Raw genomic sequence first — 23682 nt, 5'->3', positions numbered from 1 at the left:
ATCCTTCACAGCCGCTGGCCACGTCCGTCCTGTTCCCTCCTTCCGAGGGAAGTGAGAGTAGACGCCGGCTCCCCGGCCTTATAAAGCCGCTCGCGCATGCGCAATAGGCGCTGCACGTAGTCGGCTTCTTCCGTCAGTGACTCAGGCTCATTGTACTGCGCAAGCGCCTGGGTGATGCGCGCGCAGCACGAGCCGGTCCTGACAGTTCGGCCGCCGACACGGGATGTGTGAGATCTGGAAAGTAACCCAGCCGTGACCGGCGGGTGTAGGGGAAAGATCTTAAATCCCTTTCCGTCTCAATGATGGCCCCTGTCCCAAGGGGCAGGGGCTTTCCGTGCCGGGTGCAGGGTAGAGGGGACCAGAGTGGTTTGCTTGTGAGACAAGATAGTATTATATAGACAGCGGTTATACATAAGTAAATAAGAAAAAAACACAAAAGGGAAAAAAAGGAAATACAAATTCCATGTTATTTTGGTTTGCAGAAACAAGATTTTTAAAGTATGTATTTACTCACCTCTATATATATATTAATTATATGCATATTTTCCAAACAATGGAAACATTAAAATATCGTCAATTATATATTACAGCTGGGTGACAGAGAACTTTGATAAAGGCTAATACAGCCGAAACGCGTCAGAATTTATGGATGAAACTCTGTGAATCATCTAATCCTGAACATACACGGGATACACAGAGACAAGATCCATAAACTGTCACAAATAACACTTATGTCACGGATTCAATTTAGAATCCTTACTCTTTCTTCATCCTCCTCACATTGGGCCTATACCCAACACCAATGCTCACATTGAGATGATATTATTTATTTTTTGACCTATGTAATATTGGTAATAAATTGATAGATTTATTTTATATATATAATTTCTCACCTTGTTTAATTGATACTTACTTGCCCATAAAGTCCCATTCCCTTGGCCTGAGACACCAAGAAAACCCCTTCTGGCTTCTTTGAAGATAGGGGTTTTCAGGGATCGCTTAAAATTTAATAAAGTAGCAGATAATCAGACAGATTGGGGTAAGGAGTTCCATAGGATTGGAGAGGCTCTGGAAAAGTCCTAGAGGAAAGCATGGGAGGAGGCGACGAGGGAGCTAGAGAAGGTTTTGAGAGGAACGAAGAGAGCGACTAGGTTGGTATTTTGAGACTAGACTAGTGATGTAGCTGGGGGCTAAATTGTGGATGGCTTTGTAAGATGTTAGTATTTTGAATTTAATTTGTTAGGTGAGCGGAAGCCAGTGGAGGGATTGACAGAGAGGAGTAGCGAACAATGAGCGATTGGTAAGGTGGAGGAGTCTGGCAGCAACATTCCTGATGTATTGAAGGGGGGATAGCCTATGCAGAGGTAAGCCAACGAGAAGGAAATTGCAAAATTTGAAGCTCGATGTGACCAGGGAGTGAACTAGGAGCTTTGTTTTGTCATTGGTTAGAAAGGGGCGTATTTTGGAGATGTTGTGGAGGTTGAGGCGGCAAGATTTGGACAGTGTTTGGATGTGGGGCTTGAAGGAGAGTTCAGAGTTCAGGACTACACCTAGGACCTTGGCATGCGGGCATGGGATGATAGTTGTGCCATCGATTTTGACAGAGAGATCAGGGGAAGGGGCACGTGGTGGAGGAAAAATTATAAGTTTGGATTTGGATAGATTGAGTTTGAGAAAGTGATGTGATAGCCAGACTGATATATCTGCTGGTGAAGTAGTGATAAGTGAGGAGACTGAGGGAGTGAGCTGAGGGGTGGATAAGTAGATTTGGTTATCGTCAGCGTAGAGATGGTATTGGAAGCCATGGGAGGCTATCAGCTGACCCAGAGAGAAGGTGCAGAGTGAAAATAGGAGAGGTCCAAGAACAGAACCTTGGGGGACCTCAACAGAGAAAAGAAGAGAAGAGGAGGAAGTAGCATTGCAAGGAACGTTAAAGGTGCGGCTGGCTGGATAAGTAGGAAGAGAACCAGTGAAGAGTAAAGTCACGGAGACCAAAGACGTGGAGTTTTTTGAGGAGGAGGGGTTGGTCAACCGTATCAAAGGCAACAGAAATGTCCAGGAGTAGGAGTACAGAATAGTGTCCATTGGTTTTGGCCGTTAGTAGATCGTTTGTTAGTTTTAGGAGAGTAGTTTCTGTGGAGTGTTGAGGCCAAAATCCAGACTGAAGTGAATCAAGAAGGCTATTCCTTGGCAAGGTGGTTGCTCAGTCGGTTGCAGACCAGACGTTCAAGGGGTTTGGATAAAAAGGGGAAAAAAGGAAAAAAATGGCGTATGTTGTGAAGATTGGTTGGGTCCAGTGAGGGCTTTTTAATTATAGGGGCTGACTAGTGCATGTTTTAGAGAGTTGGGGAAGATGCCAGAAGAGAGGGATAGCATGAAAATGTGGGTTAGAAGGTGTAGAATAGAGCCAGAGGGTGAACGTAGCATTTGCAAGGGAACAGGATCCAGAGGGCAGGTGGTTAGCTGCATGTTAGGAAGTAGTTTAGCAACTTCATTCATAGTGGTGGGGTTGAATGGGGGGAAGTAGCGACTGTACCTGTGGGCATGAAGTGTAAAGCATGGTAGGTATCTGAACAGCAGAAATCTCCTCACAAATTGTATCAATCTTCTGTTTGAAGTGATTGGTGATCTCTAGGGTAGTGAGTGAGTTTGTGGGTGGAGCTAGTGGAGGACGAAGTAGAGAGTTGAAGGTAGAGAAGGGTTGCCAGGGATGGGATGATAAGTTGTTTATGGGAGTGATAAAATAGGTCTGCTTGGTAGCGTGGAGACTGTAATTGTATTTTTAGAGAACAGATTTATATTAGTTGAAATCTGAGACCTAGTCTTACGCCATATGCACTCAAGAGCACGGCTATACTTTTTCAGACTCCTAGTGTTATCTGTTTGCCAAGGTTGAAGGGGTCAGGGACTGATTCCATGTGTAGTGAGGGGGCCAGTGTGTACAGGGAGGCTAAAAGTGAAGCGTTCTAGACAGAAGTGGATAGGTTGGTGCAGGACATGGACGAGATATTGTCATAGAGGTGGTCGGTAACAGAGAAGAGAAGAGAAGGGTTGAGATGACTTTGGTTTCTACAGGTAACTGTATGGCAGTTGGAGGGAGAGGGGGTGGAGGAGAGGGAGTGAAACTAATAAGGTACTAATCAAGGGGAGAGGGAAAGAATAGTTCTATAGGTTGCACAGAGTTCATAGGTTGGAGAAAACAAGGTCTAGAATATTGCCTTGAGAGTGAGTAGAAGCATGTATCCATTGCTTCAAGTCAAAGGAGGATGTTAGACTAAGAAGTTTGGAAGTGGCAGGAGTGTTTGTATTATTAGGGATTTTGAAGTCGCCAAGAATGATTTTGGGGATTTCAGAAGAGAGAAAGTAGGGTAGCCAGGCAGAGAAGTCATCAAGAAAGGTTGATGGTTAAATGTTGGTCCAGGGGGCGGTAGATCACAGCTATCCTTAGAGAAACTGGAGAGAAAAGACAAATGCAGTGTGCCTCAAATGAGGAGAGTGACAAAGAGGGAGGTGGGTGAAGTACCTGAAAGGTGCTATGTGGGAGACTAAAAACAAGAGAACCCTTCCCTCTTCCGCAAAATCGGGATGACCAGAAGTAAGGGAACCTCAAGCTCGCTCTCTCACGGGATAGGAAGTGAGGGGTCCCTTTTATCTCCCTCAGTGGGACAGGAAGTAAGAGGACCTCTCTCTCTATCTCTCTGTGTGTGTTGCTGGGCCGGCAAGTGAGGCAACCCCCCACCACCACTCATAGGACAGGAAGTGAAGGGACCATTCTCGCTCTCTCTCTCATTGGGACAGGAAGTGAAGGGACCCCTCTCCCTCTCATTGGGACAGGAAGTGAAGGGACCCCCCTCTTTCTCTCGCTCATTGGGGCAAGAAGTAAAGTGACCCCTCTTTCTCATTGGGACGGGAAGTGAAAGGACCCCTCTCTCTCATTGGGACAGAAGGTCAAGGGACCATGTCTCTCTATCATTGGGACAGGAAGTAAAGGGACCCGTCTCTCTCTCTCTCATTGGGACAGGAAAGGGACCGTCTCTCTCTCTCTGATTGGGACAGGAAAGAGACCGTCTCTCTCTCTCTCATTGAGACAGGAAGTGAAGGGACCTGTCTCTCTCTCTCTCATTGGGACAGGAAGTGAAGGGACCCGTCTCTCTCATTGGGACAGGAAGTGAAGGGACCCGTCTCTCTCTCTCTCATTGGGACAGGAAGTGAAGGGACCCGTCTCTCTCTCTCTCATTGGGACAGGAAGTGAAGGGATCCGTCTCTCTCTCTCTCTCTCATTGGGACAGGAAGTGAAGGGACCCGTCTCTCTCTCTCTCTCATTGGGACAGGAAGTGAAGGGACCCGTCTCTCTCACTCTTATTGGGACAGGAAGTGAAGGGACCCGTCTCTCTCACTCCCATTGGGACAGGAAGTGAAGGGACCCGTCTCTCTCACTCTCATTGGGACAGGAAGTGAAGGGACCCGTCTCTCTCACTCTCATTGGGACAGGAAGTGAAGAGACCCATCTCTCTCTCATTGGGACAGGAAGTGAAGGGACCCGTCTCTCGCTAATTGGGACAGGAAGTAAAAGGGACCCGTCTCTCTCTCTCATTGGGACAGGAAGTGAAGGGACTCGTCTCTCACTCACTTTCTCATTGGGACAGGAAATAAGGGACCCGTCTCTCTCTCTCTCATTGGTACAGGAAGTAAAGGGACCCATCTCTCTCTCTCATTGAGACAGGAAGTGAAGGGACCTGTCTCTCTCTCTCTCATTGGGACAGGAAGTGAAGGGACCCGTCTCTCTCACTCTCATTGGGACAGGAAGTGAAGAGACCCATCTCTCTCTCATTGGGACAGGAAGTGAAGCGACCCGTCTCTCGCTAATTGGGACAGGAAGTAAAGGGACCCGTCTCTCTCTCTCATTGGGACAGGAAGTGAAGGGACTCGTCTCTCACTCACTTTCTCATTGGGACAGGAAATAAAGGGACCTGTCTCTCTCTCTCTCTCATTGGTACAGGAAGTAAAGGGACCCATCTCTCTCTCTCATTGAGACAGGAAGTGAAGGGACCTGTCTCTCTTTCTCTCTCATTGGGACAGGAAGTGAAGGGACCCGTCTCTCTCTCTCTCATTGGGACAGGAAGTGAAGGGACCCGTCTCTCTCTCTCTCATTGGGACAGGAAGTGAAGGGACCCGTCTCTCTCTCATTGGGACAGGAAGTGAAGGGACCCGTCTCTCTCTCATTGGGACAGGAAGTGAAGGGACCCGTCTCTCTCTCTCTAAATGGGACAGGAAGTGAAGGGACCCGTCTCTCTCACTCTCATTGGGACAGGAAGTGAAGGGACCCGTCTCTCTCTCTCACTCTCATTGGGACAGGAAGTGAAGGGACCCGTCTCTCTCTCTCACTCTCATTGGGACAGGAAGTGAAGGGACCCGTCTCTCTCACTCTCATTGGGACAGGAAGTGAAGGGACCCGTCTCTCTCACTCCCATTGGGACAGGAAGTGAAGGGACCCGTCTCTCTCACTCTCATTGGGACAGGAAGTGAAGGGACCCGTCTCTCTCACTCTCATTGGGACAGGAAGTGAAGGGACCCGTCTCTCTCACTCTCATTGGGACAGGAAGTGAAGAGACCCGTCTCTCTCATTGGGACAGGAAGTGAAGGGACCCGTCTCTCGCTCTCGCTAACTGGGACAGGAAGTAAAGGGACCCGTCTCTCTCTCTCTCTCATTGGGACAGGAAGTGAAGGGACTCGTCTCTCACTCGCTTTCTCATTGGAACGGGAAATAAAAAGGGACCCGTCTCTCTCTCTCTCATTGGGACAGGAAGTAAAGGGATCCATCTCTCTCTCATTGGGACAGGAAGTGAAGGGACACCTCTCTCTTTCTCATTGGGACAGGAAGTGAAGGGACTTGCCTCTCTCATTGGGATAGGAAGTGAAGGGACCCTTCTCGCTCTCTCTCATTGGGACAAGAAGTGAAGGGACACTTCTTGCTCTCTCTCTCTCATTAGGACAGGAAGTGAAGGGACCCTTCTTGCTTTCTCTCATTGGGACAGGAAGTAAGGGGGCGCTCTCTCTCGCTCTCTATTACTGGGACAGGAAAAGAAGGGACCCTTCTGTCTCCCTCATTGAAGCAGAAATTGAGGGGACAGATCTCTCTCTCTCTCATTGGTACAGGCAATAAGGGACCAATTTCTAAACAGAGTTCAGTGGAGTGGGAGAAGGTGCTCCGCAGGTCAATGTTGACATAAAAAAAAAAGTGATTCTACTGTACAATTTTAGCACCTTTTTGCCCTAACATATATGCACAGCTTACCTTACCCAATATACATGAACCCCTTCTGTCCCAATATAAATGAACCCTTTCGTTACCAGATGTCTAGATGCAGTTAGTGACATATTGAAACAACTATCTTTTTCCATTCCTCAAGAACTACCTCTTTTAGAGCCTGAATGCTGGATGGAGAGTGATGCACAACTTTTCTCTTCAGAATTCCCCATAGTTGTGTGATTGGGTTCAGATCAGGAGACCTACTTGGCCACTAAATCCCTTTCACCCTGGTCTTCTTCAGGAATGTAACAGTGACCTCAGATGCGTGTTTTGGATCACTGTCATGTTAGTAAAGTGCACAAACACATATACATACTACCATTCAAAAGTTTGGGGTCACCCAGACAGACAATTTCATGTTTTCCATGAAAACTCACACTTTTATTGATCAAATGAGTTGCAAAATGAATAGAAAATAAAAAAGACATTGACGAGGTAAGAAATAATGATTTTTATTTTAAATAAAAAAATTTTCCTTCAATAATAAATTTTGTCCTTCAAACTTTACTTACATCATAGAATTCTCCATTTGCAGAAATTACTGCCTTGCAGACCTTTGGCATTCTAGCGGTCAATTTGAGGTAATCTGAAGAAAATTCACCCCACGCTTCCTGAAGCACCTCCCACAAGTTGGATTGGCACTTCTTACGTACCATACGGTCAAGCTGCTCCCACAACAGCTCAATAGGGTTAAGATCTGGTGACTGCGCAGGCCAATCCATTACAGACAGAATACCAACTGACTGCTTCTTCCCTAAATAGTTATTGCATAGTTTGGAGGTGTGCTTTGAGTCATTGTCCTGTTGTAAGAGGAAATTGGCTCCAATCAAGAGCAGTCCACAGGGTATGGCATGGCATTGCAAAATGGAGTGATAGCCTTCCCTATTCAAAATCCCTTTTACCTTGTACAAATCTCCCACTTTACCAGTACCAAAGCAGCCCCAGACCATCACATTACCTCCACCATGCTTGACAGATGGCATCAGGCACTCTTAAAGCATCTGTTCACTTGTTCTGCGCCTCACAAATGTTCTTCTGTGTGATCCAATGATCCCAAGCTTAGATTAGTTTGTTCATAACACTTTTTTCCAATCTTCCTCTGTCCAATGTCTGTGTTCTTTTGCCCATCTTAATCTTTTCCTTTTATTTGCCAGTCTCAGATATGGCTTTTTCTTTGCCACTCTGCCTAGAAGGCCAGCATCCCGTAGTCACCTCTTCACTGTGGATGTTGAGACTGGTGTTTTGCAGGTACCATTTAATGAAGCTGCCAGTTGAGGACCTGTGAAGCATCTAAGAGACTCTAATGTACTTGTCCTCTTGCTTAGTTGTGCACCGGGGCCTCCCACTTCTCTTTCTATTTTGGTTCGAGCCCATTTGTGCTATTCTCTGACGGGAGTAGTACACACCGTTGTAGGAAATCTTCAGTGTCTTGGCAATTTCTTGCATGGAATAGCCTTCATGTCTCAGAACAAGAATAGACTGTTGAGTTTCAGAAGAAAGTTATTTTTCTGGCCATATTCGAACCCACAAATGCTGATGCTCCAGACACTCAACGAGCTCAAAGGAAGGCCAGTTTTACAGCTTCTCTAATCAGCACAACAGTTTTCAGCTGTGCTAACATAATTGCACAAGGGTTTTGTAATCATTAATTAGCCTTTTAAATTAGCTAACACAATGTACCATTAGAACACAGGAGTGATGCTTGCTAGAAATGGGCCTCTGTACACCCATGTAGATATTCCATTAAAAATCAGCCATTTCCAGCTAGAATAGTCATTTACCACATTAACAATGTCTAGACTGTATTTCCGAATAATTTAATGTTCTCTTCATTGGAAAAAAAAAAACAATGCTTGTCTTTCAAAAGAACATTTCTAAGTGACCCCAAACTGTTGAACGGTAATACACACACACGCACTTATTGTAAAGGGGTTCTGCCCGCCGGTTGACACGTTTGTCGCCGGCCAACTTAATACTTCTTCAATTGGTTAATTGACATGTTTGTTTTTGTAAAAATGGCATCTCTGTGCGGTCTACACTATCGAACTATATGCTTCCTATACCATTATATTGTATGTTTCCGCCAAATTTTCGTGCTCTGTGGTTATCCAGAGATATTATTCCTTAAACATTGTGTGCTTAGTACCTTGTCATTTTATGTTCCACCATTACACTTGTTTGTATTGCAACGTTTGACTAAATAAAGAAAATAAAGGGTTAGCCTGCTCAATGTACAATGCATGCTGAATAAAGTTAATGTGAAAAAAAGAAACATATTTGGTTAGGGTGTGGCGTTATACTTTCACTTCCTGTATCTCAGGGAGCAGATGGACCCTGCTCAGCCAATGCACCTGTGGCATCACTTCTACATTTCTCACAGCTGTATATGTGGTTTAACCGTATGATATAGGGCAGAAAATAAAAACTCTGTATTTGCATGTGTTATACAAAAAGCAATTTGTTTTTATTTGAAATCCAATGCTTTTCTGGCTGAAGAAATGACCTGCTACATCTGGCACTGTAATCAGAGTTGCAAGTTATAAATTTAGGCATGGTTATATTCAGTAACTTGATCAACTTTCAAAAAATGTGAAGCATTCTTAATGAACTGCCTGCTGCTAGAGAAGGGGGAAAAATATGTGTGTGTGTGTGTGTGTGTGTGTGTGTGTGTGTGTGTGTGTGTGTGTGTGTGGTCCTTTTTGCAGGTCTCCAGCCAAAACAGCATTGAATTTTATATAAAAAAACAAAAATTGGATTTTTGTGTAACATACAAATAGAACATTTCATCTCTACAGTATATCATACCACTAATCTGCATTTGCAGTCCGAGGATGGAACAAAGTCTATGGCACTTAATTATGTTTAAAGGCATTGTACACTTTACAATTTTTTGTTTTGGTTTTTTTAACTAGGTTTTAGTATACAATTATTGTAAACTTGTTTTTTTTTTCCAATAAAAAAATAATGTAATTTCTGTCTGTCATTTAGTTCCTCTGCTATCAGCATGAATCACTTCTGACAAGTCTTCCCGTGTGTGTGAAGAGAGGCGTGTCCCTTCCATCCAATCAGCTCTTATAGCTCTGCAGTAAGTGATCAGAAAAAAGGGAGCGGAGAGCTAAAGTCACAGACAAGCTTTTGTAGTTTTTTTTTTAATAATATAGGAAACATGTCATACTTACCTGTTCTGTGCAGTGGTTTTGCACACAGCAGCCCCAATACTCTTTTCGGGTCCCACACTGGCGCTCCTGGCCCCTCCCTCTGGAGCAGTGCCCCCAAAGAAAGCTGCTCCCGGAGCCGCTGCTCTATGCATCCGACACAGAGCTGCAGCTCGGCCCGGCCCTCACCTTATTGTCTCACAGGCTGTGATTGACAGCAGTGGGAGCCAATGGGCTCCTGCTGCTGTCTCAGCCAATGAGTAGGGAGAGTCCCCATTCAGCCAAGGCTATCAAGAACATCACTGGATCAAAGAGGGCTCAGTTAAGCATTTGGGGGGCAGCCGCTGCATAAAAAAGGTTTTTACCTTCATTCATAGAATCTATGAAGGTAAAAACTTTCAGCCTTTAGAACCACTTTAAATATTGAGCATTTTGAACAAATGTAGAGAAGAGAAGACTGCAGATAAACAGGTACAACTTATGAAGGAGGATTTGTTTTTATTTCTGTATATCACCTGAGGCCAATTACTTGACTGGGTATAGCTAAGGATTTACAATTTGTTTAAAGGAGAAGTGGTATAGCCAAAGCTCATTTGGCTGTACATCTCCTATGGATCATAGGAGTGCAATTCCTTTTGCACTCCTGTGACTCATTTTCAGAGAGTGGGCTGAAGTCTGCTCTCTGCTGACGTCACAGAAGTCAGTCCACGCACAGCGCCATCTGGACAATAAAAGTCGGGACCTGCCAGGTGCCTGGACTGACACCCAGCTCAGCCTCTCAGCGAGCCGGCTGCTACCCGCACCTTCAGAGCTCAGCTCTCCAGTTAGCGAGGTGGGGGCAGAGCGGATTGACGTTGATTGACAGTCAGCAGCTCTCTGCCCGGCAAGCTGTCAGAACCGAGCGTTCTAATGTGTTGGATCGCTCAGTTCGCAGTGTAGAGGCGCCAGGGGACAGATGCAGCATCGGACCGACGCTGCATTCACCTAGGTAAGTATGTATATGGGGGAAAAAAAAAAAAAAAAGAAGGAGTCAAGTACCTGGTAACTTTTTCTAAGAAGTCTTCCAGGGCAGCACCTGAGAGATAGGCTCCTCCCACCTGAAACAGGAAACACATTAGTCCATCATATTAAAAAAGCTAGTCATGCCTTCTGCCTCAGTAATATCAAAGCACCGAATGAACCCTCAGTTAGCTTTTGAATCCACAAAACCCCTTTTATAATATTTTAGGGTGGGAACGGATGCTGTCCTGGAAGACTTCTTAGAAAAAGAGTTACCAGGTAATGTAACTATTTTCTCCAATAGTCTTCCAGGGCAGCACCTGAGAGGATGTCCCAGGCAATACTTACTAGGGAGGGGAGAAAGTTTGGAGCACCTTGCAACCAAATATCTGGTAAGGACTGGACAGCTGGTCGATGCGGTAATGCCTTGCAAAAGGTATTGAAGCTCGACCATGTCGCTGCCCTGCAGATCTGCTCCAGTGTTGGTCTGGCTCTTTCTGCACTTGATGATGCCCAAGCTCTGGTCGAGTGGGCCGTGACTCCGCTCGGCAGGGCAAGGTTTAGTGCTTGGTAGGCTGTCTGAATAGCAAGCTTTATCTAGCTATCGTACTTTGAGACCGACTTCCCTTTGTTCACTCCTGCATGGAGGATGAATAGAGTGGTTGTTTTCCACCACTCTTTAGTTCTCTCGAGGTAAGCTATCAGGATCTCTCTTACATCTAGCTTGTTGCAAGTGACTCTTTTCCTGCTATCCATTGAATTTGGAAGGGAAGGAAGAACCACCTCCTGAGTTCTTTAGAAAGTTGAAGAGACTTTTGGTAAGAAGGCTGGATCTGGCGTGAGAATAATTTTATCTGTCCGAACAGTAAGGTTCTATCATGGATAGAGCCTGATTTTCGCTGACTCTTCTTGCTGATACCAGCGCCACCAGGAGTACTGTTTTTAGTGTAAGGTATTTATCCAAACTTTCCTCCAGTGGTTCAAAGGATGCCGAGAGGAATCCTTTGAGTACCGTGGAGAGGTCCCATGTTGGAGTTCTGCGGAACTTCATAAGTGTGGCTTTTCTTAAGAGAAAAGGAATCTTCTTATGAGTGTGTCTTCCACCAGCCCAATATCTAGGTGAGAAGAAAGATAGGGCCGCCACTTGAACCTTCAAAAGTGTTGAAATGCCCTTGTCCGCTCCTTCCTGTACAAAATCTAAGACTGCTGGAATAGCCCCCTTGTTGGGGTCTCCCTGGTTCTAGTACCAGAAGACAAACTTTTTCCTCACTTTTTCATAGATGGCTCTAGTCACCAGTTTTCTGCTGGCTAAGCTGGTGTCAGTCACCCTGTTAGACAGACCTTTGCTCTGTAACCTCATCCTTTCCGGAACCAGGCCGAATACTTTGTGACCTTGTGGCTTGGGTGGTTGACCAGACTAGCCCTTGCGACAGGAGGTTCAGCATGTCTGGAAGTGTTAGATGAGGCTGTATGCTGAAGTTTCTTAAGTGACTGAACCATGGTCCCCTCAGGCTTGAGCCTGCATGGGACCTTGGTGTTAGTTGCGGGTTTCCTTCGTTCACGCTCTACCCTAAGCCCTGCAAGTAATATATGCTCTTTTGTAGATTGGCATTTTGTTTGTCTCGTCTGCTGATTCACAGAATAGTAACTGGCCTGGATATGGCTCTTACCCTATGACTTGCTGCCAGATTTTTTAGGGTTTCTGACATTAGCTTTGAGAATATCCTGGGTGCTGGAGAGATGGCAACCAGCAGAGCTGTGTACAGAAAATGTGGACTGGAAGCCGGGCCTTGCACCGCAAATCTTAGGCATCTTTGAAAGCTTTTTCTATCGGTACATGTAGATGTGCATCCTGCAGATCCACTGTGGCTATGAAGACTTCCAAGTTCTTGTTTGGGGGGGGGGGGGGGGGCGCGAGAGGAAATGCTATTGAGTAACCTACTGCTACTGTACCAAAGAAAAAAAAACTGTTTTCCATGATTTCCTTCCACTGGCGAGTGAGCCCCTGCACTGCCCAAGGTTTGCCGAGCTGGATGAGAGACTGGTCAGGGAGCCTCCTGCAGTTAGCACAGAGACTGAAAAAATAACAACTAGATGTAGCTCCTGTGGGTCCAGAGGAAACACAATCAAACTGAGGCAGAAGGCATGACAGGCTTTTTTATAATGGTGGACTCATGGGTTTCCTGTTTACGGTGGGAAGAGTCTCTCAGGTGCTGCCCTGGAAGAAGATTAGAGAGAAAAAAAAAAAAAACATACTTTATGACATGTCAGGAATTTATTCATACAGTCAAGACCCTACCAAAATAACCATTGACAGCAACTGTTTTACCATGAGGACTTCACTCACCATTGCAGGGTTTTCTTTAGGCGCTTTGCTAAATGCTTCCATGCTACTACACTGTCCTTCCAACCTGAGTGATCCAGGAGGTCAAACAGAACATGCAGTGCAAGCTGGTGATGTTCACCTGACCCTGTCAAAATAGAACAATCACAGGTGTCAACAGAAAGTTGTGATTTTCAGCAAAACATGATTTACATTATGGAGTCTGTCACTAACATTAACACTGCAGTTTTTATTTTTCTGAGTCCCCCTTATAACATATTTTTATAGCGTTGATTCTTCCAGTAGATCAGTTCCCCCCCACTTCCATTAACAGAGTGACAACACTGTTCATTCTGCATTGAAATTGCATAGCAGTGTTGTCACCCTCTGTACAGGGAAGCCTTTAAAGGATATGTGGTTTCAAATGAACTTTGAATAAGGTACAACCAAATTAAAGCCCAACTCCTGCTTACTTAATTTGTCACATTAACAATTTTTTATATTATTGGGAAAAAGGTTTAAAACTATATGAATCAAGCTGGTTGCCATAGGCACCCCTGGCATTGTGGTTTGTCCCCAACCCCCGTTTATTATGCTGGACAGCTTGACCTGCATGTAAAATGTGAAAGAAAGAAAAATATAAAATTAGTTCAGGTGAAATAAAAGGAATTCATAGACCTGATACTACTATCATTCCAGGTTTAAAACCTATACAATTATCAGCACACTATTTTTCAATTTAGTGGCTTTTTGAGTCCTTCTCCACAAGGTACAAACTCTTAGCTATAACTAACTAGACCTGCAATCAGTTTGACAGCTGAGGCCCAGATTTGTCAGCAGTGCTATGAGTACTGATCACTTGATCTGTGCTAGTTAAAATGTAAAAAACTGATAGTGGCTAAATTAATTTGATCCCCTGCACACTTTGTAAGTTTGCCCACTTATAAAGAAACAAAGGGTCTATAATTGTTATAGGTGTAATTTAAAAGATCGAGACAGAAGATTAAACCAAAAATCCATTAAAAACACATGATACAAATGTTATAAATTGAGTTGCAGTTCAGTGAGAAAAAGAAGTATTTGATCTCCTACCAACCAACAATAATTCTGGCTCCTGCAGACTGGCTACAGTTATGTGCTCATGTGGCACACAGATTAGTCCTGTTAACCCCGCTGTGGCCGCCCCCCCCCCCCCCAAACAGAGGCATCGGACTCGGCCGCAAGACCGTGGCCTAAATTTTCGTGGACGCCCAGCCTGAGCCCCAGCGGAGCTGACCACCCAGTGGAAGTGGAGGGGAGGACGGATGCCCAAACGGAGGGTAGTGTCTTCAGCCACTCTCACTGGGGCAGCCCCACATAGCTCCCAACCAGTAGGCCGCAAAGCCACATGATCAAGCCCAACAACAGCGGCAGGGGCCCATAGGACAACCCTGCCCTAGTCGCCAACCCCTGGGGTGGCAGGGAACCCTGCTCAACCCCCCCCCCCATTGCGCACTAGGAAAAAACCCAGCCAGCAGCAACCCCAACAAACCCCCCTTAAGAGCATATGGCAAAAGACAGCTCATAATCTCACTGGGGGGGGGGGGGGGGGGGAGCGCAAGACACACAGTCGGGGGGGGTAACCTGGGGGTCCCACCATCCCAGGGAGGGGCCCACATCAACCCCAAAACCCTCCAGGGGTAGGGGGGGTAGGGGGGACAGCTACTTACCATACCAAGAACAGGGTGGGCACCTCTCCTGACAGACCACCGCTCCATCAGAGGCCAGGTCGTATACGCCCTCCCGAGATGTTTAACTCACAGGCCAGCACCTATCAAGTGGAGTTATGTCGTGGCCGACCTAGCGCGGAGCTAAGGCCTGCGCTGGCCAGACTGGGGGGATCCTCTGGATCTAGATTATCCAGTCCATCGCCCAGTTCCAGCAGTTGATTGTAGATTCTCACAAGAACAAAAAAAAAAAAAAGTACCAAAAGATAGGAAAAAGTTCCATTTGAAAAAGGAAAAAAATTGCCAGGACCAGAGATCCCAGCATGGAAATAGGTATTTACTTCCGACTAGTCAAAAAAAGAAAAAAAAAACTGAGTGCCTATAGCCGAGAACGGGAGTATACCCCCTTGGACTGCCCCATAGGCATAGTCAAACTTTTTCCTGCATAGTGTCCTACTCCTGTAGGGGGCAGTATAACCCAATGGTCAAGAAGATAAGGAGCTGTGTTTGTCAATGAACGAAAAATAAATATTGTTTTTTTTCAGAATTGTTGCTCTTTTTTGGTTTATAGTGCAAAAAAATAAAAAAAATTGCAGAGGTGATCAAATATCACCAAAAAAAAAAAAAACGATTTGTGGGGGGGGGGGGGGGAGGGACATTTTATTTGGGTACAGCGTTGCACGATCGCTCAATTGTCAGGTAAAGTAACGCAGTGCTGGATTGCAAAAAAAAATGGCCTGGTCATTAAGGGGCATAACCTTCCGGTCCAGAAGTGGTTAGGAAGGTGTCCCTAATGACAACTCGTTATGTGTATGAAAGACACCTGTCCTCAGAAACTTTCTTCCACTCAAACATCACCATCATGGGCAAGACCAAAGAGCTGTCAAAGGACGTCAGGAACAAGATTGTATACCTGCACAACGCTGGAATGGGCTACAAAACCATCAGCAAAAAGCTTGGTGAGAAAGAGGTAGCTGTTGGGAGTGATTATTTGGAAGTGAAAGAAATAGGGCTCTTTCACACGGTCCGCTCCGTAGGCAGATCCATGTTGCTCAGCGGGGATCGATCCGCGATCCCCGCTGAGCCGGGCGGGTGACAGCTCCGTCTCCGCTTGCAGAGCGGAGAGGGAGGTGTCTCAGCCCCCGCTGCCCTCTATGGGGGATCGGATGAGAGCGGACCGCTTGTCCGCTCTCATCAGATCCGATCCGCTCCGATTACTGAACAGATGGAAAAATAGGGTTTCCATCCGTCCAGATTTCAAGCACAGGATCGGATGTGGATGGCAGCGGGTGTCAGCGGAGGTGTCTCCGCTGACACCCGCTGCCCCATAGAGCTGCATGGAGGATCCGATCAGATCCGCCTAAGAAACTGACAGGCGGATCTGATCGGATCGCCCGTGTGAAAGAGCCCTTACAAAACTAGTATCAATTGCCCTCACTCTAGAGCTCCATGCAAGATTTTGCCTCATAGCGTAAGGATGATCATGAGAAAAGGGAGGGATCATCCCAGAAAAGCCCTGGTTATCCTCAGCTGGAACTGTAGTTTCAGAATTTGTACATACCTTTACTGCAGAATTGCTACAAAAGACAAAATGTACGATATGCATTGTATAAATGCAAATCTACAAAAGTGTTTTGCCCACTGCTGCACAAATGCAGCAGCTGTACTCTATAATAACTCTAGGAACTCTGCCATGATCTGTTCTAGCATGTCTAGTTCAGAGGTCATGAGCTTTTCTCTGCCCCTATGCATAGTAGTGCACTCTGCCCTCTATAAAAAGGGGTGGTTTATGACCTAGCATAAACCAGTGGCTTTATGGTTTTAACCACTTTAAGACCGGAAGGATTTGCCCCCCTTAATGACCAGGCCCTATTTTGCGATTCGGCACTGCGTGACTTAAACGGACAATTGCGCGGTTGTGCGATGCTGTACCCAAATAAAATTGACGTCCTTTTTATCCCACAAAGAGCTTTCTTTTGGTGGTATTCACCTGTGCGATTTTTATTTTTTGCGCTATAAACAAAAAAAGAGCGACAATTTTGAAATAAAAAACAATATTTTTCACATTCTGCTATATGACAGACATTCTCAAAAAAAAAAAAAAAAAAATTAAAAATCAAAAATCTAACATTTTAGGCCAATTTGTTTTCTGCTACATGTTTTTGGTAGAAAAAAAAAAAGAAGAAAAAGAAAATTTGCAATAAGTGTATTTTGATTGGTTTGCGCAAAAGTTATTGCATCTACTAACTACGGGAAAGATTTGTCATTTTTTATGTTTTTTTTTTTGTTTTTTTTTTACTAGTAATGGCGGCGATCTGCGATTTTTTGTGGGACTGCGACATTGCGGTGGAAAGATCAGACCCCAACTGACATTTTTTACACTTTTGCAGGTACCAGTGACATTACTACAGTAATCAGTGCTAAAAATATGCACTGTTACAGTAATAATGATACTGGCAGGGAAGGGGGTTAACAGTATAGGTGATCAAGGGGTTAAATGTGACCCTAGGGGAGTGATTCTAACTGTTGGGGGGGCGTGGCTTCTAAAATCACCATAGAGACATGTGATCCTATATAGAAGGATCACATGAGCTGTGATCATTTCAGGGAGAAGGACGGTCGGCTGTGTTTACAACAGCCAACCCTCCTCTCTTAGCGGTGAGCGATCGCAGGTGTCAGACAGCAATCAGAGCCACCTGACACATGCATCCGCTTCCCCACTGCCGAGTAGGGGTGGGAGCGCGGCGCTCGCTCGCCCCCTAGCTTTCCGCGCGCAACCGACGTAGGTCTACGTCGGTTTGCGCAGGAGAGCCACCATTTGTAAAAACACTTCCCTCAGCTTTTCCACTAGCAGAAGACAAAGAGGTGAAGAAAAACTAGGCAAGGCAGTGAGTGGAAGATTAAGAATGCAATATAGCAGGGGTCTTTAAACTATGGCCCTCCAGTTGTTCAGGATCTACAATTCCCATCATGTCTAGTCATGTCTATGCATGTCAGAGTTTTACGATGCTTCATGGGATGTGTAGTCCTGCAACAGCTGGAGGGCCGTAGTTTGAGGATCCCTGCAATATAGGGTAGAAGACCGGTAAATTAATTGGTCTAAATGCAAAAGAAGCTATTTTTAACTACTTTTTCAACATAGTTATGCTTTAAGACGAACCTGATCTCCAAAAGTAAAGAAAATCGATGTTATAGGGAACATCTAGAATTTTATTTATTTTATTTTTTTTTAGGTGAAAGAAGCAACTCCTCTAATACTTTCAATTTTGCCCAAGTGTTCTGTTATTATTGGTAGGATTAATAAAATTGTGATGTGCATTGTATTAGAGGTTGGCTTAACCTTATATAGGATTAGGTTCTAGCACACCATTTGGGTTTATGTTATCACTGTTATACCATTCTGGGGAGGTCTTCCTTCGTAGATGGAGTGTGTTTTATCTGTGTGAAAACCTAATAAAAATTTGGAAAAAAAATAAATAAAAAAGTAAAAAAAAAAAATTGTACCCAAGAAGTGCCCTGGATTTTACAGTTTGTCTTTAAATTCCACCTAAAACCTGCAGTGCAGTTCCTGTGCCTACAGCCTCATAGCTGTTATCTCTGCAGTGTCAGATCACCCATGGGACTGCTGCTTCTGACTGCTAGTCACGGGTTATTTGGAGTGACATTCAGTGCTACTTGCTGTTCTCCATGTTGCAGGGAAGCTGTACCTGAGGTTCTGAAGTGCAAAGATCTGACTTGAGGAAGCAAAGACGGCCACTTTTCACACACTTTAGCTTCATTGAGCCCGGCCTTTTTAAAGCTCCAGTGAGAGGAGCAACTGCACAACAAGCCAACCATGACATTGCTTTAAGATGTGCAACCATGGTTCTGCTGTGCGCGCACACACACACACACACACACACACACACACAGTTTTATGAACTGCCATGGACTGGAAAATTCTCTTATCCACAAGTAACAAATAATAGAATAGCAACAAAAAAATAAATAAAAAAAACCTATGAAGCTTTCTTCTTTAGAAGACATGTTTATTGATACAAAAATGAAAGCCCATTACCATGGTACATTAAAAGAATACCTGTGATATGCCCATCTGCTGCAAACCATGTCCATAGTAAATATATACGTGCTTGCCAGGATTTAAAAACTCATTTTAATCCTAATTCTTTACATGTTAAAAAAGTCTCTGGCGGTAATCCTGAACAAGGTCTATTAATTCCAGAATCATCCCACATTATAATCCTCAAAACGGAGAGCATGAGGGTATAGTGTAAAATGTCCATAATTATATATGGAAACAGTTTTACAATAAATTGTATAGCACAATTGTGAAAGATACAAAACTGCTTATTCACTGCACCCCTGCCACAATGGGATGTGTTAAGGCTCTAACTTTGAAAAAAAGAAAAAGAAAAAATAATTCAAGTATTGTAAATAAATCAAATCAATGTGCCCCATATTAATCATCAATGTCCCCCTAGTGGCCAAGTAAGTTAATACCTTAAAAATAAAAAGGTGGCTAGAATATTATTTTTTTTTTTATTCAAAAGATTTTTATTAGAAGTCATGAAAACAGTACAGATCATTTACAACATATTGTCAGAGAAATAAAAAGGAGTATTTTAGTGATATACAATGGTTGCATCACATAATAAAGATATCACAAAACCGGAACTGCAAATCAGAGATAATCAAGAAAAATAGACATAATGACAATGGCATCGAAAGAGATCAAACATTGGAGTCCCATGCAGACCATTTGGTCTGAGTGGCTAGAATATTATATCAAACGGGTGTTACAGATATCCATCGTGAGCTGCAAATAATTATAGTAACTAGTTTAAACAAAGACATTAGTTTGAACATATTTACTTATAGAAGGTGAATAGTGAGTAATTCAGACTGTCACTTTCTAGGAGAACACCTTCATGCACCACCTTGTAATTTGCACCTTCTTAGACAGAGCATGCTGCGACACAGACCCTTTATCATTTAAAATTAAAGTAAAAACTATAGGCAAAAACTGCCCCCCCCCCCCTTCCTCTATTAGATGGAGTAAGGCAAGGTAAAAATCCCTGTCAGATTTTTTCTTTTTGGCCGTCTGTGTCCCATTTCAGAAATTTCCCTAACTTCTTGTCCCATAGCCTAACAGGAAGTGAGAGGAAATCCCTGCAAATTAAGGTAATCCCTTGGGGACCCCCAGGTCACCAGACCTAGTGTCCCCATTAGAAGATTTCCCTTCTATTACTTTTCTGGGGACAACTCAAAATTTGGGATTTTCTTTACATTCAACAATCATGGTAAACAGGGAAAACATAAAAGGGTGAATCTCCTTAATGGAGATTAAGGAGCAAAAAAAGAAGGAGCAAAAAAATAAATAAAAGAAGTTGACAGGAGTGCTAATCCCTCTTCACTCTATCCAAAACAAAAAAAAAGTTTTCCGTTTAGTTCTACTTTACCATACCACAAAGCGACTCCTTAACAAGCCAGCCATGACATTGCTTTAAGATGTGCAGCTGTGGTTCTGCTGCGGGCACACAAGCAGCAAAAGTCAACACAGAGATCTGCGGCACTGGTGCAATCATGAAAAGCCAGCCACGTGCATGTTTTATGAAAGGAGGCACTGACTTCTGCATTATTATCAACTGTTAATCTCTCTCTCTGTCATCGTATCGTAGTAAACACTGATAATGAAAAGCAGGTAGAAGTTAAAAAGAAAAGATAAAGTTTAAAAGAAAATAATTTATTATCTGAGCATGATGCCAGCAGCTTTGGGTTTATACAGCTGTAAGTGCGGTGGATAAAAACGATACAAATACCAACAACTAGAACACATCTGTGCACAACTTACGCCACCTACTGGAAAGTTGCTATATTACATTATATTTGAGTAAAAAGCTAAAACTACTTAAACCGAAATTTCACTCTCTCAGTCAGCATTGACTATTACTTTTAATCCTTATGCTGCTAGCATTAGTAAATAGATAGGAAGGTATATAGATAGGAAGGTATATCATATTTAAGCCTCATGAACACTGCAGCTGCTAAACTGAAGTTTAGGAGCAGTTGGCCTTTTTTTTTCAGCAGCCCCTGAACTCTCCTCTATGTTATCTTATGTGTACATGTACACTCAGTCATTTATAGTAGTTTACAGGTAGTTAAGGTTACAGGAGTTTTTGAAAGCAGAAAAATCAGAACTGTAGTTTACTGGCATTTCAAACGCCGAATGCTTGTAACCGCCGCAAACTGCGGTTTTGTGCGTTTATAAGCGTTTTTAAAAAGGGGAAAATATTTGATACTTTTAGAACATATGAAAATGTTGAAAAAACACAAACTTTCACCACATGCTGTTGCCTGCATCAATGGATAAGTCCAGTAGCGACAAACTCTGGTCCCCTCACGTAATTTTCTACATCTTTGGAGCCTCAGCAACATCAGGAGCATTTCCTCACACATGCTCATGATGGGATCAATAGCGAAAACACAAAAAAAATAAGATGGCTATCTACAAGCACAATTTTCTTTCTGCTGCTGCTAATTTCTGTACTACTTTTGGTGACTTCAGGGAGCGATTTCCGTATACATCTGTGCAGGAACCCACGTGGATTACTGAAATCGCCCCCCCCGAAGTCGGGCTGAAATGCCGGGTTGAAATTATGCGAGTTCAGCTGAACTCGCACGATTTCAAAACCGCCTCAGTGTGAACCTGGGCTAAATGCTCACAACTGCTTCTAAACTCACATTCACCGTCGGTTTCCAGCGTTCAGAAAAGGTTTTTACCTCTACGTGTACATGAGCCCTTAGTTACCTCCTGGTTTTCAGGTCTAGGAAAATAACTTCATACTTCCAGGGAGACTTAAGGAGGGGAAGAGGTGTTTACTGAGTGAAGCACATCCTCCAACCTGCATGCCTGAGCTAAGGGCAGATGGATTCAAGGAAGTTAATGCTACATGAATCATCTGCCCTTACTCAAGATGGCCATGAGGAAAAAATGCTACGGGTGTGTATTTCAAAGTGATCTCAGCAAAAAGCATGGGATGGATGGATGGGGGGATTTTCTTTGACTATTAAAAATTAATTAACCACTTTACCACTAGAGCATTTTGCTGTCTTACGTCCAGGCCACTTTTTGCGATTCGGCGCTGTGCGACTTTAACTGACAATTGCGCGGTCATGCGACGCCGTACCCAAACTAAATTTACGTCCTTTTTTCCCCACAAACAGAGCTTTCTTTTGGTGGTGTTTGATCACCTGTGCGATTTTTACTTTTTGCGCTATAAACAAAAAAAGAGCGTTTATTTTGAAAAAATAACAATATTTTTAACATTTTTTTATATGAAATTTTAAAAAAAAAATTTAAATTTTTGGCCAATTTGTTTTCTGCTACCTATGTTTGGTAAAAAAAAAAAAAAAAAAAAAAAAAAAAAAAAAAAAAAAAAATCGCAAAAAGCGTAGTTTGATTGGTATGCGCAAAAGTTATTGCATTTACTAACTAAGGGAAAGATTTTTGTCATTTTTGGTGTTTTTTTTTTTTAACGAGTAATGGCGGCGATCTGCGATTTTTTTTGCGGGACTGCGATATTGCGGCGGACAGATCGGACCCTTGACTGACATTTTTGACACTTTTGGGGGTACCAGTGACATTACTGCAGTAATCAGTGCTATAAATATGCACTGTTACTGTAAAAATGACACTGGCAGGGAAGGGGTTAATTTTATTGGAGAGGGAGGGGTTAATGTATGCCTGGTGCTTACTAACGTGTGGGGGGGGAGGTGACTGAGTGAGACAGGGACAGATCGGATGTCCAGCTATGCTGAACACTCCGATCTGTCACTCCCTGTCACTTAGGAGATCCGCCCGCTCTGTTTACACAGGCGGGCGGATCTCCAAACTGGATTCCCCGACGATCGGGGCAGAGCAGCGGCGATCGCCGCCGCTCCTCCCCTGGCCCGACTCCCGCTGTGAATGAAAACAGCGGGAGCGAGCGCCGCCTACAGGGGGAGGAGTCTAGCGACGTAGGTCTACGTCGCTAGACGATAACGAGCCACTGTGCCGCAGTAGCAGCACAGTGGCTAGTGGTAAAGAGGTTAAACAGCGTTTTGGTTTTTGGTGCTCAGATGCAGTATAGTTTTGCTTTAAAGTGGCGTTCCAGTCAAAATCTAACTAAGCCTAAATCTAGGAAACAACAACAAAAAGAAAAGGGGAGCACCGACCTAGTGCATTACCCCTAAAAACATTTACTAAAATATTAAAAAGTATATATTATACTCACAAAACAGGTGTGAATGTACACACATCAACATGATATACATATAATCTCCAAGGTACTGCGCAATGCTGGATGGCATGCAGTATATCACATAAAACTGTTGTGGCTAAGCTGACGCGTTTGGGGGGGGGGAGCCCCCTTCCTCAGAGCCAAGAATTGCTGCCGACGAGCCTAAATCTACTCCCACCCCCATTCTAAGACTATTTTATCGAACCCTGTTAAAGGAGGACACCTGCCTTTACACGCACATGAACTTTAATGGCATCCCAGTCTTAGTCCATAGGGTTCAATATTGAGTTGGCCCACCCTTTGCAGCCATTACAGCTTCAACTCTTCTGGGAAGGCTGTCCACAAGGTTTAGGAGTGTGTCTATATGAATGTTTGACCATTCTTCCAGAAGAGCATTTGTGAGGTCAGGCACTGATGTTGGACGAACACTGATGAGTGGCGATTTTTGCTCTGAGGAAGAGGGTCCTCCCTCGAAACGCGCAAGCCACATCAGGTTTTGAGGACGCCATCACGCTATCCAGCAGTAGAGAAGTGTCCCGGAAGCCAGCAGTGCCCATTTCCTATATGCTTGTTCATATGCTACGTTTGTGAGTATATTGTACGCTACCCTTCTTTGATTTTAATAAACTTTTAAGTGGTAATGCACAAGGTCGGTGCGCCCTTCTCTTGTTGTTTTTTTGTAGTGCCTTTTGGATACCCTTGGTCCTGAGGGGGGCAGCAAGACCACTTCATTTGTGTCATAAAACCGCCTAGAACATTCACCTTCCCGCATACCACTCGAGCGCAGGAGAGATATTGTATTTTCGAGAAGGCCTCCCCTCTAATTCATCCCAAAGGTGTTCTATCGGGTTGAGGTCAGGACTCTGTGCAGACCAGTCAAGTTCCTCCACCCCAAACTCGCTCATCCAGG

At 44.2% G+C, this 23682-nt stretch overlaps 1 protein-coding gene across 1 annotated transcript in view; it reads right to left on the bottom strand.

Moving 5' to 3' along the window:
* TAF1A (TATA-box binding protein associated factor, RNA polymerase I subunit A) overlaps positions 1–23682 on the bottom strand; it is a gene marked incomplete at its 3' end in the record, with an annotated part of 51691 nt that overhangs the window by 5745 nt on the left and 22264 nt on the right. Inside the window, exon 9 of the mRNA XM_082250982.1 lies at positions 12812–12935. Within this exon, the coding sequence (XP_082107108.1) occupies positions 12812–12935 (124 nt within the window). The remainder of the gene's footprint in view (positions 1–12811; positions 12936–23682) is intronic.

Source organism: Pelophylax lessonae, assembly GCF_965119305.1.
Source record: "Pelophylax lessonae genome assembly, chromosome: 3".
NCBI classification, from domain to species: domain Eukaryota; kingdom Metazoa; phylum Chordata; class Amphibia; order Anura; family Ranidae; genus Pelophylax; species Pelophylax lessonae.
Note: the sequence above shows the minus strand (reverse complement) of the source record. Positions and strands in the feature narration are given on the sequence as shown.